The following is a 19,697-nucleotide window of genomic DNA, read 5'->3' as shown; positions in this document are numbered from 1 at the left end:
ACTCTTGAAAACAATCGCCCAGTAATTGAAAAGACAAAGCAAATGAGAGTTGAAGGTATTGAAGAAGTGACTTTTTCCCATTCAACGGAATAAATAAGCATCCGATATTGAGATCTCCAGGCCAGCGTACAGAAAAATAAGGACAACAGCTCTCATATCAGCACTTCGAGGTAAAGCTGTCGAAATCTTCCAAAACCTCCCAGAGTAGAGGAGGTACAGAAGATTTTAGATCATTGTATCAGCTCTAGGACTAAAATACGGTAGCTAATATTTGAAACAAGTCCACCAGAGTCAATTGAAAGTGCATATCTCTAAGTCTTCAATGAATAAGCGCAAGAATACGGAGCGGAGGTAGAAAAGATGGCACGATAGGAAGATTTCTGCACCAATTTACCACCCAATACGTCCTCGATGGCCTACGCAATGTAGACCTCCAGCAGGCATTATGACTAGGCAGAGAACTGGACACCAACTTGCCTTCACCTCACTTAAGCAGACATTGACAACGGTTACAATACTGGCATTTCCTAAAGAACAGGGTATTTTCGTGCTAGATATGGATGCTTCTCAAAATGACAGTGGACCGTCTACAGGAGGGTGAGGAACATGTTATAGAATACTTTAGAGCAAACCTCTAAAGGAAAAGCAGAAGCTCTAACCAAACAAAACCTTCAGGCAGAGTAGAGGAAAGACCCGGATCTAAAGATAGTCTTTGAGTGGGTGGACGAGCTATACCACAGTGGTAGCTCCATTGACTTCAGTGGGACTCCTCCAGTGGGTAAACACCTTTTTCGTTACTTTTTTATTTACTACCGCGTAGCAAATTTTTCAACGTTTTCTGAGTATTCAATAACCTTGCGCAGTCGTGGCAACATACGTGTAAATTGTTGAATAGCTATTTCAGAAGACATATATACGTACAGCATGGTTTATTTTTGTTCTGAACAAGATTTAACTTTATGTGTATAATATGTGAGATTAACTTTATAATAAAACTTCTTATCACCTGAAATGTAATCTTATCAGAAGAGTTTTTTTACACTGTGTGATAGTTTAAAAACAGATTTGTTTCATTAGGACTTGTACAAATAGATAATTATAAGATATTTAATCGTACCTAACTATTGTTTCTCACTTTTTTCGTATATTTTGTGTTACAAATTTTGTTTCTTAAAAGAGTGGATTTTTGTATTGAAATCGTAGTTGTCAATAAGAAAGATAATTTAAAAAGAACTGTTAATTCATAGTGTCATTTTGGAATCACTATTTTAAGAGATAAAACAGTAATAGAATTAAGTAAAAATGTACAAAATTGTATTTGTAAATAAATTAATAAAATAATTTTTGTCTCTGCATTACGTTTGGCCGAATTATATTTATCATAATCAATAAAGAACAGAAACAGAGAAAGAACGAGTTAGACAAAGTTATAGAGAAGCGAATAAAGTTGTCTCAAACAGGCAGCAAAGAAAGACAAAATAAAGTGGTCAGAAAATCTTTTTGAAAAAGTACATGCCGCCGATAAACATAAAAACATGCGACAATTATATAATATCAGTAACCTTATGGGAATCTTCTTCATGTGCCTTGTCCGTTGCGGACGTTGGCTATCATCATAGCAATTTTAATTTTGTTTGCGGCGTTTCTGAATAACTCGATCGATGTTAGTCCAAACCATTGGCGTAAGATTTGAAGCCATGAGTGTCTTCTTCTTCCAGGTCCGCGTTTGCTTTCTATTTTACCCTGTATTATCAGTTGGAATATATATTTATCATGTCTCATATGACCGAGGTATTCAAGTTTCCGTTTCTTAATTGTGAAAGAGATTTCTTTTTGTTTTCCTATTCGGCGCAGTACCTCTACGTTGGTGGTGTGACTCGTCCAGGATATTTTGAGGATACGTCGATACACCCACATTTCGAATGCCTCCCGCTTTCTCATTAATGTTTCCGTCAGTGTCCATGCCTCTGCGCCATACAGCAAGACTGGAAATACATAGCACTTTAGCAGCCGTATTTTTAGTGGGAGAGATATGTCGGAATGGGTGAATATATTTTTCATGTTAAATGTTGCTCTCGCCTTTTCAATTCTAGATCGTATTTCGGTTGTTTGATCCAATTCCGAGTTGACGACTGTTCCAAGTTTTATATACGGGTCAACGTGTTCAATTAGTTGGTTTTTTATTTTCAATTGTCTGGCAGGTGTTTGAGTTTTGTTGACCAGCATCTATTTTGTGTTATTTATGTTGAGATTAAGTCCTCTTTCTTTACTCGCTCTTTGTACCCTGTCCATAAGATACTGAAGTTCATCGATAATACTGGCAAGTACGACTGTATCTTCCGCATATCGGATGTTATTTGTCAATTCTCCATTGATTTTTATGCCTTCGTTTGTTTCATCCAGTGCTTTTTTAAAAATTTGTTCGGAGTAAATATTAAAAATGAGAGGGGAGAGAACACATCCCTGTCGCACACCTTTTTTGATATCAATGCTCTGTGGACGCATTGCCGACTTTTAACCTGGCTGTCTGATTCCAGTAGAGACTTTTCACAATTCGGATCTCCTTATCATCAATTTCTATGCTTTGTAGAATTTCAATTAGTTGGTGATGTCTCACATTGTCAAAAGCTTTCGAGTAATCTACAAAGCACATGTAGACATCCTTGTTCATATCTCTACACCTCTGTATTAATACTTGCAGACAAAACACTGCCTCTCTTGCGCCCAAAGCGTTCCTAAAACCAAATTGTGACTCATTGATTTCCGCTTCACACTTGTAGATTCTATATAAATCCCAAATCATGATTTCCAAAGATTATATAAAAAACTTTATATAATCACTTTTTGCTTTTTGTATAAAAGTATAACGTGTCTTGGTTTATTTCTACTGCATCTTGAATTTAAATTTAGTATATATGGCTCTGATACATGGAAGATATAAATTAACATCCACAGTATACCAATTATAAGTTTTTATCAATAGAGTGTGACGAAAAATTCTTCGTATTTTTTGATCGAATCAAAATTTATGGAACCAAGCCAACGAATAAAATGGCTTAAGAAAATTGAGATGGTTGGACCACATACTCCGTAAACCCCTAGATAAGTTTGCCAGGACTGCACTGGATTGACATTTTGATATTGTTTGGCAACCCGGAATACTAACTTGGGCATCGTTGGTTGCCTAAGGTGTAGAGACGAGGATTATAATCATCATGGTATGGTATTATTTAATATATATGGATCTTAAAATAAAAGATAATAAAATGTCTTGTAGAGTTTAATCATTTTCGAAATATAAAGAATCTATATATACATAAACACTAATCAGTCATTTTCTTATTACACGACAAAAACGGGAAATAATAAGCATAAGATAAGGTTTATAAACATGAACAATTGCTACTATAGTTTCTGAAATTTTCCTCTTTTTACGTTTGTCAGTAACTATTTTAATTCATCGTTAGCGTTGACTATGTGTTTTAATAATTTCCTTAAATGTTTACCAACTTTGGTATTGATATGAGTTTTAAGCAGTCCAATTGTTTCCTGTATTTGAACATCTTCGGTAGATTTAAGTTTTTTCAAAATTTTATTTATCGATTTAATTGTTGTCAGTTCATTTGACTCATCAGTTGGTGAACCGACACACAAAGGATCACTGTGCAAATAGTTTTTTCCCAATTTGTTTTGTATGGGATTTGGATCATTAGGTATTTCTAGCTGTGATGTACCCTTAAAAGGCTTTAATTTTGCTTTTACTTCTTTTGATTTTTTCTTCGTTTTTGATAATTCTTGGAGACAAGATTCTCCATCGGGTGATGAAGTCAGATTCAATGGAAAGTCTACTTGTTTCTTTAATTGTCCTGTAAACTTCTGCTTCAGTTTTAACAGATTTGTTTTTTTCTTTTTCTGTTTTATAAACCCTATATCTTCTTCAGGTTCAATATTTGACTGATTTAAGGTATATTTTGCCGAGTCAATGGATTTATTTTTTAGTTTCTGATGTAATTTTAGGATATTAGTAACGGGAGGTAAATCTTTTGTACTTTTCTTGACTGTACTTTTAACTTTTAATTTAAGTTTACCACCATGTTCTGAGTTGAACTTATTTGGTTCATCTGATAGATTTTCTTTTAGTTGACTTTTGATGATATGTGCCAATTTGTTCTTTTTGTTGGAACTAATAGTTTGGGAGGGGAGTACTAACAGTTTGTCCTGATCTGATTTTTTTGTTTTAATATTTGTTCCAAAACTTTTTTGAGAATTTATCCCTTGTCCCACCGGAGTTTCTATTTGGTCAGTGGATTTTAATCGAATAACTTTTTTACATCGGACTTTTAAATTAAAAAGTATGCGTTTTTCCTTTTTAGTGAGATTTTCCTTCTTAAGTATTAAGTCAATTTTTTTTCTTAATGTTCTAACGTTCTTTTTTGCGTGTTCATCTCCTACTTTCAACTGCTTCAATGCTGCTTTCAAGTTAGTAACCTCTGGATGAAGCCTTTTCTCCAAGGTTGTTTTTGGCGGAATGATCTTTTGGATTTTCTTAGGTTGTATTTTATCTTGTTTTTTGTCGCTACCTGGATTATTCGAGCGCAGTGGAGTATGGTATGTTCCTGAATTATTCTTTTGAGAACTAAACTTTACCTCGCGAGATGTTCTTATCTTCTTTTTCCCAGTGGGTTTCATCGTATCTTTAGGTATATTATCTGAAATAAAAAAAATCATATGTGTTTCCAAGTTATTTCATTTTTTAACGAAACAATTCAAAAACACTCAGTGTTTGAACAAATTTATGCAAAAAGGACTAAATAAAATTACATATGCATAGCCAATGCGTTTCCTTCCTTATCATTGTGAACTGAACCCGATCGAGGGAAAACTTAACCTTTAAAATGGATGATGTGAAAGGTCTGCTAGCTATTGTTATAGAAAACGTCACGCCACTCATTACATTACACTCATTGCAGAGTAAAAACAGAACAAGTGAGTCGAGGTGCAAGGGCCGAATCCAGGGAGGGGGCCATGGCCCCCTCCGAGAATTTAGAATAATATAAATTTAAATATTTGCAGTTCAAATGTTTTTAATTTCAAACACATATATGTACAAAACAGGGGATAAATACGTTTTCTGGACTAGAATTGAAAAAAAGAAGTGCTTCAAGAATGACTTGGGTTTTTTATAAATCAAAATGTTGATAATTTTACAGCGTGCCAATTGTTAGAACGATCTTGACAGCCATGAAAATCGTATAAATTTGCATATTCTATACACACAAAGAATAAAAAAGAAGTGAAGCGTTACTTGGGTCACTAGCACTTAGAACAAAGGAGTTGGTTGGTATTTTCGCACAGTCAAAAGGAATTGTTTTACAAATATTGCGTTTCATTTTTCTAATGAGAAATATGGTCACAATAACGGGATGACAGTCCAAAGCCTTGTCACGAAACCTTTAACATCATTCGTTAAACTCATGAGCAAAGACGGAGCCATATAAACCCATGAAAAAACATCATACCACAAGGAGTGCGTTCAGGTTGAGCTGGATTTTCTAAAAAGTTATCGCAATCCTTAAAAGTCAGTCTATAACCAGATAGACTCTCAGAGGTCTAAACAGAAACAAAAAATAAAGAAAGACTACAACCAATAGTAGGGTCTATAGTGTTCTTAGGTCGACAAAATATTCCTCTAAGAGACCATCGTGATGATGGCCTTATGCTTCTGGACGAAAATGCTGGACCTAGGAATGAGGGGAATCGCTGTGGTACTAAGGCAAAACCCGATATGTCAAAAATTATCGATTTTTCGTTTTTAATACCAATATGTACATTGAGCGATGAAGAATGTGATGACAAAACCCTACATGGCTAAACGCATCCATGTAACCTGTAGATAATAAAATTGTTTCCGATATATCCACTATTACAACAACACCGCGAACTTTTAAACTCATCTGCTGCAAAATCATGTTTTTTGACATATCGGGTTTTGCCTTAGAACCAGTGTTAAGGTTTAAAATCGTATTAGGAGATAAGACTCTTAAATAACACCTATCCACAGCATCTTCCTGAGCAACATGCATTAGTAGCAGCAGTCAAAATCAATTAATAACATGTTGTGGTGAAGAAATAATTGAACAAATAATATTTGACGAAACGACTGACGTATCCCACGTGGAACAGCTTTCTCTAAATTTGGGATACATACACAATAACAACATTCGTGATGACTTTGTCAAATTCATTGACGCTTATGAGAACCTAAAAATAATTAGTGAAAATCAAGAAAGAGGGAAAGAACAAGGCCTGGCAGGAGAAGCATTGGAAAAAATAGTATTAAACTTGTTGAAAGAACTGCACTTGGATCCGAAGAAATGTGTAGGAATCGGTACTATGGCAGGAATGGTGAGTTTTAAGGAACTTCTCAAAGTGTGTAAAAAGTGACTTAAAACTCACCATTGTAACCCTAATTTTTAAAAATTACCCCCCGTACTTCTGGTACTCCTCCCCAAAAAAAGTTTATGGCCCCTCCCGAAAATCGGTCCTGGATCCGCCCTTGTCGAGTTGGAGGTATAGGTCGCGGTGGATGCTACTAGTTAAGTCGCGGTCGATGTCGACAGCACATAGCAAGGAGGTCACCTGCGCTGTCAGTCGAACTAGAACCACTATCAAGTGAAGTAGTTTAATGAAATTTTAATGACAAAAAGACTGCTTTTGCGATATTGTGTCAGTCAAGTGATGATAGTGATGAAATGTCAGCTGTAAATAATCAGATCCTCCTTCATATTTCAAAAATTTACTGAATTTAATTACTTTAGAAATTCAAAAATAAACTGAACACAAAAAAGGGATTATATAAAAAGTATCAACTCAGATAGGGCAGGTAATGACAACTTGGCTTCGAACGGACCAATCACGGGGAAGCATCCTTGTAGGCCGCGCAGTAGACATCCATCTAAAAACAAACTCATTTTATTTTCAAAAGCATCGATGTAAACCTCCTGGATGGCATCGCGCTAAACCTCCACCGCGACTTACCTGCTCTGTTCTCTTCCATTCACTACAATGTGTTTGTTTTACATGGATATCGACCGCGACCCACTTGTTCTGTTCTTACCCTTAGAAAAGAAAGAAGCATTAGTGTTGCCACGTATTGGATGTATTCCTATTTATATATCTAATTTAAAAGTAAATTCTTGTGTGCCTGGGACAAACCCGAATTGTTCTTGGGAAATCTGTGGTAAGAGAATTGATTTAGTCTTTCATCGATGATAATGATCGAGGATACATCGGTGAACCTTTTTTTGTATATGGGAATAAAAGTAAGCTTACCACTTTCTGGTGTTCCAGATTTCAGTTCAGATTCGAAGCATTACTTCAATACCTATCTCCCAGATCTTCGAGTGTCTCCGCTATTATTTCATCTGCTTCCCCTCTACTTTTTATTGCTGTCTCAATTTCTGATTCCAGTAATTGTGGTTCCTTTTCCCTGTATTATTGTCCGAGTCGTTGTTAGAGAATAGTATTTCTCAATATTGCTTCCACATCGCTGAGATACCTTCTGGGTTTATTATGGTATTTCCATTATTATCTTTAATGATCTGGGTCTGCGGTTTGAATCCTCTCGCTTGATATGTGACTTTTGAGAAAACTTCTGCAGCTTCTTGTCGACCAGCATGTTAGTCTAGTTTTATTTATGGACTATTTATTTTTGTGTTTTGTTTGTAATTGTCTTACCGTGTACCTTAATGTGGAATTTAACGAAAATAAAGAAACTTGGTTAAAAAAAACAAATGAATACATTGGCATAAAATATGGCAATAAATACGACAATTAATATAAAAGCACACGAAAACAAAAAAGTAGTAAAAACGGCAAGAGTAACAGCAAGTGAAAAATCATAAAAAAACAATAAGTATTCAGATTAGGATTCTCTTTCTCTCTATCCTATGGCGCTACAGCTAAATCGGGCCCTGGACTCCCCCGCTTTTAAGTATTTCTGTCCCTGGATGCTCTCCTCCAGGATTAACATTAGCAAAAAGGAAATAAAATAACATCGGTATAGAAACGAAGGGCAGATTCTATAGGCAGAAAAACAGCTACCTAATATACCTAATAATGTAAGTTAAAACCGAAAGGTAGAAAAAGGAACTGGTGTTGACATTTACAAAAATATGAATGTGAAAGTATAAGATATCGGATACTGAAACGTGGTAATGTAAAATATATATTAATGTTACTTTAACACGGCCATAATAGAAATGACAATACATTTTGTAATATTGTAAATTTAATAAAAATGTTTGCTAATTTACACGACATCTGATGGAACACACTGTTTTTTAAGACTAAACATTAGATAAATAAATGATTCACTTAAGGGTACAAACAAGCAGGACTAGATTAACTATCGCTTTCGTCTTCGCCAGCATTTGATGCGCCCTCAGAAGATTCTTCTTCAGCTCCCTCAACTTCATCATCGGATTTTTCCGCTGTACTTTCGGGTTCAGCAGATTTCTTCCCTACTGACTTAGTTACTTTTGTTTTGTTTAGTGCCACTGTTTCTTTCTTTGTTGCTGCTGCTGCAACTCTCCTTTCCCGTCTCTTCTCTGTTTTTGTTTTACCATGTTTTGTTTTTTCTGGTGGAGAATTCAGTTGACCCCCTTCCGCCAATTTTTTATATTTCTTTAATTGTCTCAATTTTCTTGTTGCTGTGTTAGTCAATTGACCCCTGCTTTCGATAGCATTGATTTTATTTTCCAATTCTTTGATAATTTTTTCCTTCTCGTGGTTGTCTGAAGAATTTACTTTTTGTTTGATGATAAAAAATGGATCTTTCTTTGGATTCTTGTCAGGATTTCCTATAAATGAGCCAGCTTGTACCACATCATTTTTAATTTCATTTTTCTCTACATCCGGTTTGACATCCTGAACCTGCTTTTTTGGAAAATTCTTATGAACATTCGGCCCCCCTTTATTTTTCTTGTTGTTTTTAAATTTCTGGTTTCTCTTTCCAATCCCTTGTTTACGTTTTTGGGAAAACTTACCTTTATCACCGAAGTTTCTCTTATTCGATTTTGGTTTAGTCATTTCTGAAATAAAATATACATATTTACTGCCCAGTATACAAAAAATATCTAATCTTATAAAAGCCTAATGCGACAAGTCCGGTGTTTGTCGATACATAAACATTAATTAATGACGTTTAATAAACCCCCTCTCTTCCATATCACTAATTTTTTTAGTCTCAGCTTACACTTTAGTATACATATTTGTATTTTTCCACCTAAACTTACGTGCATAGAAATCGGCCCACTTAAAAATTTGGTCATTTTTGATATCTCATATTTTCTAAACCTGTTGGCCAATTTTAGTGATTTTTCGAACATGTTATAGCCTGATTCTTCAACAATACCACTGTAATAATATTGTTGCTAAACAGTTAAATTTTCATTGTATATCGGGTGTACCAATCAAACTGTGTTTTTTCTCATAATTCGCATCACCCTGTCGAATATTCTAGCATTTATTAAATACTGAAATTAAAACGCAACTATAGCCTCAGGTTTTCTTAACATTCTGTTTTTTGATTCATTCGTTTATGTTGGATAATAAAAAAGTTAGGTACAACTAAACATGTTCTTCATCAATACCATAGAGGTATATATTAACATAGAGGGAGCCTACCTTCCGCGCTTCCTGACGACAAGATCTCATGGACTGGTTTGCGGCATCTCTTTCTAACACATTGTATCGAAAATCTATGATGACATTCAGTGTGAAAATAGGCACGGAAGAGGAGGACAACTGTAGCAGCTTTACTATGCGTAAGAGTGAAACAGCACTAATCCAAATAAAAAAGATGGTGTCGTCACTTCGCTCTGAATGACACTCTCTCTATGCTAATATATAACTCTATGATCAATACACGGTGTTTCTAAATAAGTGCGACAAACTTTAAGGGGTTATTCTGCATGAAAAAATAATGACAGTTCTTTATAAACCTATGTCCGCAAATGTTTCGTTTCCGAGATACGGGATGTTGAATTTTTTCTTACAAACTGACGATTTATTTATTGCTTTAAAAGCAGTTGAGATATGCAAATGAAATTTTTTAGGCTTTAAGAGATTATTGCGGATTTTTTAACATCAAATTAAGAATTTAATATTCACCATTGGGGTACATACGGGTAATATGATCGGTCATATTACCCGTATGCGCTCCAATATAACTAAATAAAATAACTCAATATGTATCTCCCTCTCTCAATAGTTCCATCCCACCCTGTGTAGTGTAAAGCACTTATTCGTTTCTTGACCAAATGTGTAAGATTTAACACAAACACAACATGTATAAAATAAAAAATGAATTATAGGCTAATAGAGGTCCCGTCATTTGGGAAGGCACTAAATTGCATTTTATGGCGCATCTAAAATGGTCTCAGAGCCGCTTTTAAAGTTGGTGATTGGTTACTAACATTGAATTCTAGCTAGAACCTAGATTAGGTTACTAACTGAGTATTAAGTTATTTGACGCTAAGGTGTGGCTTAAGAAGAAACTTCAAATTTTGACTTCAATACAAGTGCAATAATATGCAAATTAGTGCTGTCCCAAATGACGGGATCTGTACCTTACTGAGAAACCACCTATACAATACTAGAGACAAATAAACTCCTGGACAAAATTAACGCACCACTTCTGTTTTTCTCAATAATATTTATTTATTGATATTTTACTGTATTACAAGTTGCCTATGGACCTTGTTTGACAGTGACAGTTGTTATGTAAGCTAATAAGTCTTGTTTTAACAATAATTTGTATTAAACTTCGTTGTAGATCAAAAGTGACTTAAACTTTTCATAAAAAGTGCCGATTAAAGCAAAGTGCTAGTAAGAAACAAGTTTTTTATTGTGATATTTTTCATCACATGCATGTTTGGAAGTTCATTTGCATAAAAATCAAATAAAAAAATGAACCGCCAAAGAAATTTATCAATGGAGGAGGCAGGGCGAGCATCGACTCTCCTAGATGAAGGATATTTAATGTGATACGTTGCAGGTTTATTTGGAAGACATCATTCCAACATCAGTCGCAAGGTAAGGCGATATAATGAAACAGGCTCGTACCATCGAAGACAAGGACAAGGGCGAAAACGCTGCACTAATCAAATTGATGATCGTTTTTTGAGACAACATGCTCTCAGAGAGAGGAGAGTCACCAGCAATTTGCTAAAAACTGAACTAGCAGATGTTCGAAATGTCGCGATATCGTCTCGAACAGTTAGAAGACGTTTACATGAAGCAGAATTGAGCAACAGGAAACGGGCCAAAAAACCCTTGCTTACCAGAGAACACAGGGTTCAGAGATTAAATTTTGCAAGATTGCATCAAAATTGGACCATCGATGATTGGAAACAAGTTCTTTTCTCCGATGAGACTAGAGTAAGCCTAAAAGCCCCCAGAGGGTCGTGATCATGTCTGGCGAAGGCGAGGAGAAAGGTTTGCCAGCTGCAATATCTCTCCTAAAATACCTTTTGGTAAATGAAATGGCTCTGAAATGTTTTGGGGGGGGGGGGGAATTTATTTTGAAGCTCGTACGAGTTGTACGTCCCCATACGTATGAGGTCTATGAATGCACATTATTACATAAACAACATTATAATCGAACATAATGTAATGCCTTTTGCTCCGTTTCTTGGACCTAATTTTTTATTCATGCAAGACAACGCTTGTCCTCATGTGGCTCGAAGGTTATTGGCTACCTAAATGATGTTGATACTCCATTATTAGAGTGGCCTAACATTCCGGACATGAATCCTATAGAGCATCTATGGGACTATCTAAAAAAAAAAGATTCGAAGTCGTAGACCCCTTATTGCCAATCACAACCAACTCATTGAGGCCGTTATTGAAGAATTGGAGAATATTCCGCAAGCTTTTGTTGAACATTTGATATCAAGCATGCCTCGACGCATTTTATTGCGTTACTTTACTGATTTTCTTCTTTTTGCAATTTGGAGTTATGCTAGCTTATTTACGGATTTCCGGCAAAAACATTTTTTTAAAGAAACAATAAGGCAAATTAAGGTCATGATAAAGTCATGTTGGACTTATTTGTAGGTGTTTATTATTATTTCAATGTAACTTAGTTTTATTTTGTGTTCATATTGTAAATATTTAGATTAATTAAAGTGGTGCGTGAATTTTGTCCAAGGAGTTTATGTAGGTATACAAAAGGGGATAACAATAAAAATGAACATAAACCTAACATAAGTTTAATTAATATTAAAAAGGCTTAATAAACATCAATTATTTAACCTCCTCAGTCCCAAGAAAAGAGTTTTTATTATTTTAGCAATATTTTCTGTTTTCTCTCTTGATTTGTGAAAAAAATAAACAAAAATCTATAAAAACTAAAAAAAAAATATTTGACAGACATAATTATGACAGGTCCAGCATAATGGACATCAGGACTTAACTTTCATTTAATTTAAGTATGAAACTGAAAAAAACAATCTCATTCAGGAGAAATACAGTATATTTTGCATTTTACACAAAAGAATCTAGTCTTCTTAGCGCATTTACACTGAATCTAGTCTACAACTTACTGCATTTTTGTGAAGACGCCGCTCAGAACCTCACAAGTTTCACCACGTGTAACAACAAACCAACGAATTAGGCGCTGCAGTAAAATTTTGCAAACGAGTAAATTTTACTGATAAGTAGGAAGTCCAATATGCTGCACTAAAGGACGCAGCGATGCCCAACCCGATTAATCACCCGTGCAAAAAATTAGTAAACATTGTCCAGCGGGCTGCACCTATGGACTGAGGAGGTTAAAACAGCAATACAAAACATGATGTATAACATATACATATACACCTTATATGTAATTTTTAATCAGACTCCTCCTCTGATTTATCATCATCATCTTCATCAGAACTTTCTTCTTCGTCGTCGCTTTCTTTTTGACCACTATCATCATCATCACTATCAGCTTCTTGTTTCGTCACTACTTTCTGGATTTTAGCTTCACTTACTACAGTTTCCTCGTCATCGTCACTATTATCTTCTAGTTCTTTTTTCACTACTTTCTGGACTTTACCCTTTTGCCGTTTATTCTGCTTTCCTGCTACAGCTTTCTTCTTTTTAGCTTTGCCTCGAGATTTAACCAGTGGTGGGAGACCTTGAGCTCTTCTTTTAAACTTTTTTAACAAGTGCAGTTTACGGTTACCTGTCTTCGTTAACTCTGGTCTACTTTCTATAAGCTTAATTTTTTTGTCTATAGCTTTTATGGCTTTAGCTTTCTTGGCATTATCTGTTGATTTTACTTGGGATTTAAGAAAGGAATAACTAGGGAGTCTCTTCTTTTGTTTTTTACAATTTGGACTCTTTTTCCTTCTTTATTTTTTGTTTCATTTGGGCAGTACCTTTTTTACCTGGATTACCTGAAGCTACCACTTGTTGCTTAGGTGTCTGTTGTTTCTGCTCCTGTTTAACAGATATTTCTTGTTTGGGAGTTTTGATTTGGGATTTTGGTGTTTTAGGTGTTTGTTGATTCTGTTTAGGGTCTAGCTTTGTTTGTTGCTTAGGAGATGGTTGACCTATTTGTTTAATTGCAAATCCAGGCTGTTTAGGTGTCTGTTCATTTTCCAATTTAACTTTTTTGGTAGAGTTATTTTTAACACCTAAACTGATTCTCTTATTAGGAGTTTTTGGGGCAACATCCGTCATTTCTGAAATAAGAAAAGGTACACATTCCATCCTTGTACCAAACATAGCTAGAACTTAATAACTTACAATATAAAGCTATTAACTCAGAAAAAATGTTATATCTGCACACTAAGTAGAAACAGACATACGTGAATAATGATTTAAAGAGATTCTAAAACTGTTGTTTTGTGGCATGGTTCAGTAAAATTATTGTGGTTTGAGATTAACCCAGAATTGATTGCAATGAAAATTACATTTTTCACTTGTTTTTGACTTTCAATTTCCAGTGCCGAAACTGTTTTCAAAAAATTTTTATGAATTAAGAAATTACATTAAACTGAAATATTTTTTAAGTATACAAAAGGGGATAACAATAAAAATGAACATACACCTAACATAAGTTTAATATTAAAAAGGCTTAATAAACATCAATTATTTAAAACAGCAATACAAAATTACTTTTATACAAAACATGATGTATAACATATACATCTTATATGTAATTTTTAATCAGACTCCTCCTCTGATTCATCATCATCATTATCCTCTTCATCACCACTTTCTTCTTCATCGCCGCTTCCTTCTTCTTCACCACTTTCCTCTTCACTACCATCGTCATCATCACTATCAGCTTCTTGTTTCGTCACTACTTTCTGGATTTTAGCTTTACTTACTACAGTTTCCTCTTCATCGTCACTATCATCTTCTTCTGGTTCTGGTTCTTTTTTCACTACTTTCTGAACTTTACCCTTTTGCTGTTTATTCTGCTTTCCTGCTGCAGCTTCCTTCTTTTTAGCTTTGCCTTGGGCAGACTCAGATTTAACTGGTGGTGCTGGTGGAGGGAGGCCTTGAGCTATTCTTTTAAACTTTTTTAACAAGTGCAGTTTACGGTTAGCTGTCTTCGTTAACTCTGGTCTACTTTCTATAAGCTTAATTTTTTCGTCTATATCTTTTATGGCTTTAGCTTTCTCGGCATTATCTGTTGATTTTGCTAGGGATTTAAGTAAGAAATATGGCCGTCTCTTCTTTTTTTTATCATTCGGACTCTTTTTTTGTTGATCAGAGGACTGTGGAGTTTTTTCCTTCTTTACTTTTTGTTCCACTTGGGCAGTACCCTTAGGTACCTTTTTAGCTTTTTTACTTGGATTATTTGAAGTTACCACTTGTTGCTTAGGTGTCTGTTGTTTCTGCTCCTTTTTAACAGATACTTCTTGTTTAGGAGTTTTGAGTTGGGGTTTGGGTGTTTTATTTTTTTTAGGTGTTTGTTTATTCTGTTTAGGAGTGTCTAGCTTTGTTTGTTGCTTAGGAGATGGCTGTCCTTTTTGTTTAATTGCAGATCCAGGCTGTTTAGGTGTCTGTCCATTTTCCAATTTAACTTTTTTGGTAGAGTTATTTTTAACACCTAAACTTTTCCTCTTATTAGGGGTTTTTGGTGCAACATCCGTCATTTCTGAAATAAGAAAAGGTACATTCAGTCCTTGTACCAAACATAGCTAGTACTTAATAACTTAGAATATAAAGCTATTAACTCAGAAAAAATGTTATATCTGCACACTTAGTAGAAACAGGCAAATGTGAATAATAATTATTTAAGAAGATTCTGAAATTGTTTTCTTGTGACATGTTTAAGTAAAATTAGTGGTTTGAGATTAAACCAAAATTGATTGCAATGGAAATTACATTCTACACTTATTTTTGGCTTTCAACATCCAATGCCTGGAATTATGGAAATATGTTAACCTGGAATTTTAATTTTTAACCTGTTTTTAGTAAAATGAACAAAAACACATGTTTAACACGTTAATTGCCCAAATGAAGCGAAAAATATCCCACCCCCAGGCCCAACTTAGTTTTTCTAGTAAATCATTAGGTTTTCACACTGGATATGATGTACTGGCTGTTATAAAGTGCTAGGTTAAAAAAATTCTCTAAAAATGTATTTTAAAAATGACGCCCTACTTATGGGTTTCAGATCCTCTGACGACCGAGCGCCGCGAAACCCGAATATCGGTTGTCACTTTTTTCGAATTCTAACAGGTCTGTGTGTGCTAAAACTGCAGATGTTTTGTTTAATCTACAATCCATTCGTTGAAACTTGGTGGTACTTTAAGGAAAATTAGAAAAAACAAAGTAGAAAACAAAGGATGTATAGGCCCAAAAATTAAATAAAGGACACTTAAATAAAGGATATTAAAAATTAAATAATTTGCCTAAGCACTATTCATACGGACACAACCACTAAATAAACAAGAAGAAGAACATACCTAGAAAATCCATCTCTTATATTTGACTATAATTCATGTAAGTCATTCATAGATCTATTCGATCAGTTGAAATCATATTCTTCCCCTTTGTTCCCAAGTTGTATAGAAAACTTGCATTTGAAATATTACTTGGCTCAGCAGAGCAAACGCGTTTATAATATACAAAACGGTGACAAATACCAAAATATCAATAACAGATTTTAGACAGAGCATTGCTCTAAGTATGTTATAAATCGATGAAGTAGATGTCGGGAAAGTGCCGGAAAATTATAACAGAAAGCATATTTCACATGAAGTTGCTTCAAAAGATCGTCGAAAATGTGTGGAATGTTACGTGAAAATAAGCTTTGAAGAAGGCAGAAAAACCGCTTAGAAGAAGGGACCAAAATCAAAATTTTCATGTGATGTATGTAATAAGTTTTATTGTTTATGTTTTTTGATGTTCACCATTATTCTGTATAATTAATAAAAACTGTTTGTATTACCTATTTAATTAAAATAAAAATATTTTTTTCATAAATCCTTATAACTTTTTTGAAAAATTTTTTAAACATAGTAAACACATAAAAAGTGCCGAGCTCATTCACTAGTATTGCCTGCCAGGCCCCCCTGTAAACACTTTCTTATAGATAAATGTGTTTCGAAGCACTGCAGTTGGGTTACAGGCTTTGATGTTAACGCTAGTAGTGAAGGTTGCCCTATGGGTGTCGGGGCATATATGGCCACAGCATCTGAAACCCAAATGTCGGGTGTCATGGCGATTAACGTGTTAACATACAATATAATCCTTGGTACTTTGTGATTCAGTGAAGATTCATGTCCATGTCCAGTTGGATTTGGATTGCCTGTTTATTTTAAAATACCTATAGTTGTCAAAAAACTGTCAAATTAAACAGAAATTTTAACCATTCCCCAAAAATATTAAATTTTAACCTTAAAATTTCTGTTTTTAATTAACAGTTTTTTGACAATTAATATATTTTAAAATAAACGGCAATCCAAATCAAAAAATCAAGCGTTATTTGTTGGTGCAACTGGACATTAATATGTTTGTGCCAAAGTTTGCAAGTCAAATTTTTTCTTAACCCATTATAGGCCAGCATCCTATTTATAGATCACTGAAAATTTAATTTTTTTTAACCCTTAAAATTTGTTTAAATTTAAAGAAAAATTTTACATAGATATTTTATGCTATAGTAAATTAAATCAAATTTTTGTTGTACAGTGGAACCTCGATTGTCCATCAGGGCACCGGACCAAGGGTATGGCGGATAATCGAAAAGATGATTACAGAACACTAAAAAAATTAAAAATTCACAGAACAACTCTCAAATATTATTTGTATGTTTTGTTTGACAATATGTATTTGAGAGATTTGTGTTCGTACAATAGAATCAATTTGGTTTAAAATATTCTGAAATTTTTGTTTGTTGTACAAGGATTGATTTTGGGATTTTTGTGGAAGTAGCAGATGATATTGTAATTTTGACTTTTCTCCTACCAAAACAGTTACTAAAAAATGATTGTGAATAGTGGACCTTAGGATCAAGAGTAATACCTGATATGTTAAATTGCATTTCTGAACCTACAAGCAACTGGGTAGTTTTTAATAATTTATTTACCAGCAGAGATTTATTTCATTACAAAAATGTGAATATTGAGCAACAAGAACCTTGCCGGAAAATAGATTAGGGTAGTGTCTATTATAAGTTTCAAAATGAGTCTATTGAATAAAAAGAAGTATTTGCTTTTACTTACAAGTATTTAACTAATTACTTAATAGTAATTGAATAGTCATTTCTTTAATGCTTTATTTAATTACTATTAAGTAAATACTTAAATACGAGGAAGTAAAAGCAAATATTTCTTTTTATTCAATAGACCCAATCTCTTAATAAAGAAGCCTGTGGAACATATGATTTTCGATTTTATGTAAATGGAGAAATACTTTTTGTTAGAATGGAACGATAATAGGTGTTTTACTATACCTTCTAATTTTGATAATATAGAAACTTCCACACACGCTAGTTGGTGGAATCACAAGCTCAGAGGAAAACGTTTATTTCTTAATCATAAGTATAATACATTCATGATACTATAAATAAAGAGATAGTATTTTCCTGTAGCTCAAATATGTCTGAGTTCGCGCATTGATTACGTAACTGGAGACCGGAAGTTGAATTTGAATTCTTGTTGAAGTTAAATGGGATTTGTATGCATTATGTGATGAAATTATTCGAATTTATTTCGAGTATTCGAAAAGAATTTAGTGTCGAGATTTCAGTCAAAATAACTGTCAAAGATAAAATATAAAATACAACTGCGAACAATTCAAAGTAATCGGCCATTACGAATGATTACGAACCATTACAAACTTGCCTGTCTCCAGTTACGTCACAACTTCCGCATATGCAATATATTATCTTGTTATTTATAGTATCATGAATACATTCATAAAAGGCATGGACCAACAATACTGATTTGTTGAAAAACATGCCACTAAAATCAGAGCTAGAAAGTGATGTTAGCCAGTATGCACACTACTGATTGATATGGCATTAGTAATTATTGATAGATATGATGGCTTTTCTAAAAACGAGTCAAGAAGTAAAATATTACTTGATTAGATTTCCGTCGATGTGTAGCAGTTCCCTACCTAAGCTTGACTCTTAGTATAAGAAGTATAGTAGAAAAATTGAGAACATCAACACCTAATAGATCTGTTTGGTTCTTCAGTTTCCTCTATTAAACAAGAACTCGGGCGTCTTGAATTTTGAATTCAAAAAATTAATTAGATTTAACTGTTATAATGGATTCAGTTGTTTTCATCATTTAACAATATTTTATATTCTTTTATTTTTTATGTTTGTGTTTTATACTTAGTTGTAGTTTTACATGTATCTAAATTTTATATTTTCATTATTAGGACGAAAGCTCTGCTTTATTGTATTTAGTACGTATTGGGTTTATCCCGTTAATAAATAAATAAAAAATAAATAAATGTTTGCCAGTGATCTATTTATAGGAAGGGGCAAAATTAAGAAATGCAAATAATATTAAAACAATTTTATGAATATTTGCATACTAAGAACAACACTACAATGAAATTTTAAAATTTGAAAAAAAATTTGGGCGTTAATGTGTTAAAATATTGGTAGGTAGTAGGTACATCATAAACATTACAATTATACATACACACGTCCTGTATACACCTTCTGTGCAAATATTAGGTATGTTTTATCAAGATTGGAACTGGAAAAAGCTGTATGAAAAATTGAAACAATGTGGTTTGTGATATTTTGGCAAAAACGTGTAGACATAAGCGTTTGAGAAGTTTGTTATTGGAGTTATAAAAAGGACGCTATGTTGTAAGACATGAAATAAAGAAAGGTTCTTTACATAAAACGTATATTATAAAGAAAGAAAAAATATCGTAAAGTAAAATATAACTTACTTAGTAAATTTGGTTTTCTGCAGATATTTAAACAAAACGTGTGCTAAACTCAAGCAGCTAAACTTTGAGGTTAGTTTGGAATTTGATTTCCTGCCAGGCAGCGTTGGATTCTGTCTAAATCCTGACCCGTTGCTTAGCGGGGTGTAATTTGGGTTGCCTATATAAACTTAAATCGGCGAAATGGTCCTTTTGAGTTATTTAAAAAATATTACATACAAATAGAAATTAGAATAAAATAGAAAAATGGGAAAAGTATTAATTTATAG

General features: G+C 33.8%; 2 protein-coding genes across 3 annotated transcripts; both read right to left on the bottom strand.

Annotated features, from left to right (window-relative positions):
• Positions 1–3,264: 3,264 nt before the first annotated feature.
• Positions 3,265–19,622, bottom strand: LOC114345583 (uncharacterized). Of its 2 annotated transcripts, XM_050643418.1 has the most exons (3): positions 19,432–19,622; positions 7,333–9,092; positions 3,265–4,709 (listed from the first exon to the last, which is right to left on the bottom strand). In XM_050643418.1, exon 3 carries the CDS (start codon positions 4,687–4,689, stop codon positions 3,448–3,450), a length of 1,242 nt encoding a protein of 413 aa, XP_050499375.1. In that variant the 5' UTR covers positions 4,690–4,709; positions 7,333–9,092; positions 19,432–19,622; the 3' UTR covers positions 3,265–3,447. The 2 variants fall into 2 exon arrangements, with proteins under 2 accessions (XP_050499375.1, XP_028152187.1); XM_028296386.1 differs by lacking the exons at positions 3,265–4,709; positions 7,333–9,092 and adding an exon at positions 14,100–15,163 and having other exon boundaries at positions 19,432–19,574.
• On the bottom strand, positions 8,404–13,734 carry LOC114345336 (uncharacterized protein ZK546.14-like). Its single transcript, XM_050644497.1, has 3 exons — positions 13,440–13,734; positions 12,974–13,318; positions 8,404–9,092 (listed from the first exon to the last, which is right to left on the bottom strand). Exons 1-3 carry the CDS (start codon positions 13,732–13,734, stop codon positions 8,404–8,406), a joined length of 1,329 nt encoding a protein of 442 aa, XP_050500454.1.
• Positions 19,623–19,697: the final 75 nt, after the last annotated feature.

This window comes from Diabrotica virgifera, chromosome 2 (genome assembly GCF_917563875.1).
Source record: "Diabrotica virgifera virgifera chromosome 2, PGI_DIABVI_V3a".
NCBI classification, from domain to species: Eukaryota; Metazoa; Arthropoda; class Insecta; order Coleoptera; family Chrysomelidae; genus Diabrotica; species Diabrotica virgifera.
This window is presented reverse-complemented; position numbering and strand designations above follow the sequence as displayed.

Excerpts from the sequence above, each read along its gene's own strand:
- LOC114345583 (XM_050643418.1), bottom strand. The coding sequence starts at position 4,689 with ATGAAACCCACTGGGAAAAAGAAGATAAGAACATCTCGCGAGGTAAAG.
- LOC114345336 (XM_050644497.1), bottom strand. The coding sequence starts at position 13,734 with ATGACGGATGTTGCCCCAAAAACTCCTAATAAGAGAATCAGTTTAGGT. Across the intron at positions 13,319-13,439 it reads GGTAGCTTCAGGTAATCCAG|ATAATGCCAAGAAAGCTAAA; the intron begins GTAAAAAAGGTA and ends TAAAATCAACAG. Across the intron at positions 9,093-12,973 it reads TAGTGATGATGATGATAGTG|AAATGACTAAACCAAAATCG; the intron begins GTCAAAAAGAAA and ends ATTTTATTTCAG.